The sequence below is a fragment of the Ovis canadensis genome, chromosome 3 (assembly GCF_042477335.2).
Source record: "Ovis canadensis isolate MfBH-ARS-UI-01 breed Bighorn chromosome 3, ARS-UI_OviCan_v2, whole genome shotgun sequence".
NCBI lineage: Eukaryota > Metazoa > Chordata > Mammalia > Artiodactyla > Bovidae > Ovis > Ovis canadensis.
In genome coordinates this window covers 169799631-169802746 of record NC_091247.1, presented here as the reverse complement: position 1 = coordinate 169802746, position 3116 = coordinate 169799631, and the positions used below count along the sequence as shown (strand labels likewise).

At 39.1% G+C, this 3116-nt stretch overlaps 1 protein-coding gene across 1 annotated transcript; it reads left to right on the top strand.

The window, feature by feature from the left end:
* The first annotated feature begins 1413 nt into the window (after positions 1–1413).
* Positions 1414–2352, top strand: LOC138438261 (olfactory receptor 6C2-like). The gene has a single exon (XM_069586435.1). The coding sequence runs from the start codon at positions 1414–1416 to the stop codon at positions 2350–2352; it is 939 nt and encodes a 312-aa protein (XP_069442536.1).
* The last annotated feature ends 764 nt before the right edge of the window (positions 2353–3116 follow it).

Below are 3116 nucleotides of genomic sequence, written 5' to 3'. Positions count from 1 at the left end.
CTGAAATAAGGTTGACCAAAAACATATTAAAAGTCATGGATATGGTTTTTCAGCTCTATGAACATACTTTAACATTCCCTCCTTTCTCTGTAATAAATTTTGAAGCAACACATTACTAAAAAAAATACTTACACAGGGTAGGCAGATTTCATTGTCAAACGTGCTTAGAAAAAATAATAGAATCCAGTTTATATTTTTAATATCAAAAATTGCTCTTAATGAGATCCCTTTGATGGAAAAAGCGAATGTTCTCATGAGCTAAGCCTTCTCTGGTAGCTCAGATGGTAAAAAATCCTCCTGTAACCCAGGAGACCTGGGTTCTATCCCTGAGTTGGGAAGATCCCCCGAAGGAGGACATGGCAACCCATTCCAGTATTCTTGCCTGGAGAATCCCCATAGACAGAGGAGCCTGGCCGGCTACAGTCCGTGGGATCACAAAGAGCTGGACACAAATGAACGACTAAGCACAGAACAGCACAGAACAGCACAGAGAATATGAAACTGTAGAATCTAGTTAGAAGGCTTTAATGTTTTCATTGGCAAGGGAATCAGAAATAAAGTAATCCACTCAATGATACAGTTCCAGAATATAGTTTGCAAATTGGGGAGAAATTTTTGTTGCACAAGTATATCCTAGGAAACATGAAAATACATGATATATTCTATTCTAACCATAGCCGGAAAGCACAGTCAAAGGTAAACATAGCAAATATACTTTGAAATAAATGTTCTATGAGGAAAAACTCCTAGTGTTTGGATTGTAACACATTTAAATAAATTTTTCAGAAAATATATCCAATGAAACAGTTTTAAACATGCCTCGCAGAGGCTGGACTGGATAAGCTGAAACAGGATAAACTATCCTGTGATAAGTAATTCATTGCCAGTATAATAGCTAACACACATCTAAGCTTTAATGCTAGGATTTTCTTTAACATAAATTTATTTATTTTAATTAGAGGTTAATTACTTTACAATATTGTATTGGTTTTGCCATATATCAACCACCATTTTGCTTTTTCTTTTTGAAAGGGGTGTTAACTTCTTGCTAGAAGCATATATGGAGATAGGACATTCAGGAAAACAGACTTGTTGATCCTAAAACAATATATTGATAGAAGCACTTTTTCTCATTGATATTTATATGTTGAACGACCAATTAGGGGTTAAGTGTACATTCATTAGGAGCACTAGTGTGAAATAAAACAATTTAAAAATGAATATGCAGTTTATGTGACACAAAGAGGTGATGAAACATTGCCATGTGCTATGTGCTTGCTTTTCCAATGACCGATTGTATCAGTCACTCTCATATTTACTTCTCTTGACGTCAGAAACCAGCCAGGAAGCTGGAGTTCCTCATGCAAAGTCTTTATTTTTTCAAGCAGATTGGGCAAGAGATAACCATCACAGATGAAAAACCAAACCTCAATAACAACCTTCATCTTGCTGGGGTTGACAGATGACATTCGACTGAAAATTTTGCTCTTCATTTTTCTATTTCTGTCCTACACTGTGAGTATATCTGGAAACTTAAGCATCATCACCCTCACTCTGATTGATTCACACCTTAAAACACCTATGTATCTATTCCTCCAAAATTTCTCCTTCTTAGAGATTTCATTCACAACTGCTTGTGTTCCCAGATTCCTGTACAGCATATCATCTGGGGATAAGTCCATCACCTATACTGCTTGTGCCAGTCAACTGTTGTTTACAGACCTCTTTGCAGTGACAGAATTTTTCCTCCTGGCCATCATGTCCTATGATCGCTATGTGGCCATCTGCAAACCCCTACATTACACAACCATCATTAGCAGTAGAGTCTGCAAGAACTTTATCCTTTTCTGTTGGGTGGCAGCACTGATCATCATACTCCCACCACTTATTCTGGGCTTAGAACTGGAATTCTGTGACTCTAATATCATTGACCACTTTTGCTGTGATGCTTCTCCTATCCTGAAGATCTCTTGCTCAGACACATGGCTGATAGAGCAGATGGTTATTGTGTGTGCTGTGTTGACCTTCATCATCACCCTCATGTGTGTAGTTCTTTCCTACATTTATATCATTAGTACTATTCTAAGGTTTCCCTCTGCCCTGCAAAGGAAGAAGGCCTTCTCCACCTGTTCTTCCCACATGATTGTTGTTTCCATCACTTATGGTAGCTGCATCTTCATTTATGTCAAACCTTCTGCGAAGGGTGAAGTAGCTATTAACAAAGGAATTTCACTCCTTATTACTTCTATCTCACCCATGTTGAATCCCTTTAGTTACACACTGAGAAACAAGCAAGTGAAGCAAGCATTTCGCCACTCAATTAAAAACATTGCATTCCGCTCAAAGATATAGAGAAAAAATGAATCAATGAATCCAGTTAAAAGAAGAATGAACAGGCCCAAAATCTGAAGCTGCTGATACTATTTGTCTCTATACAATTTATTCTCAGTCATATTGACATTCTCACTTCTCTTTAAACTTGCTTACTGTGAACCTCGTCTATTCCATCATTTGCTCTTCATTCCCTGGTGGCCCAGTGGTTAGGACTGTGCTTTCACTGCAGGAGCACTCATTCCATCATTGATCTGGGAACTAAGATCCTACACGCCACTGGGCATGGCCAAAAAAAAAGAAAAAAAAACAAGAATCAACAACAAAAACTACACTCTGAGGATGTTTACTCTAATCTGGCAGAAATTGCTATTTCCAAACAGGTTGGTTGTTATCCGTGGAAACACAACAGACCACATTTTCTCCCATATTCATATACTGTCTGGTATGGCTATGAGACCACTTTATAGCTAACAGAGGGGTGTGGAAATATGTCGTTCATTTTTAGAACTTGCCTATGTGCTGTATGTGCTCAGTCACTTAAGCCATGTCAGACTCTTTGTGACCCCATGGACTGTAGCCTGCCAGGTTCCTCTGTCCATGGGATTCTCCAGGCAAGAATCCTGCAGTGGGTTGCCAAGCCCTCCTCCAGAGAATCTTCCCAACCCAAGGACTGAACCCACATCTCTTATGTCTCCTACACTGGCAGGCAGGTTCTTTACCACTAGCGTCACCTGAGAAGCCCAGACCTGGCCTATAATTATGCCCAATATGTCATCCACCCC

Bases quoted from the DNA above. Each gene is read 5' to 3' on its own strand.
- LOC138438261 (XM_069586435.1), top strand. From the start codon at position 1,414: ATGAAAAACCAAACCTCAATAACAACCTTCATCTTGCTGGGGTTGACA.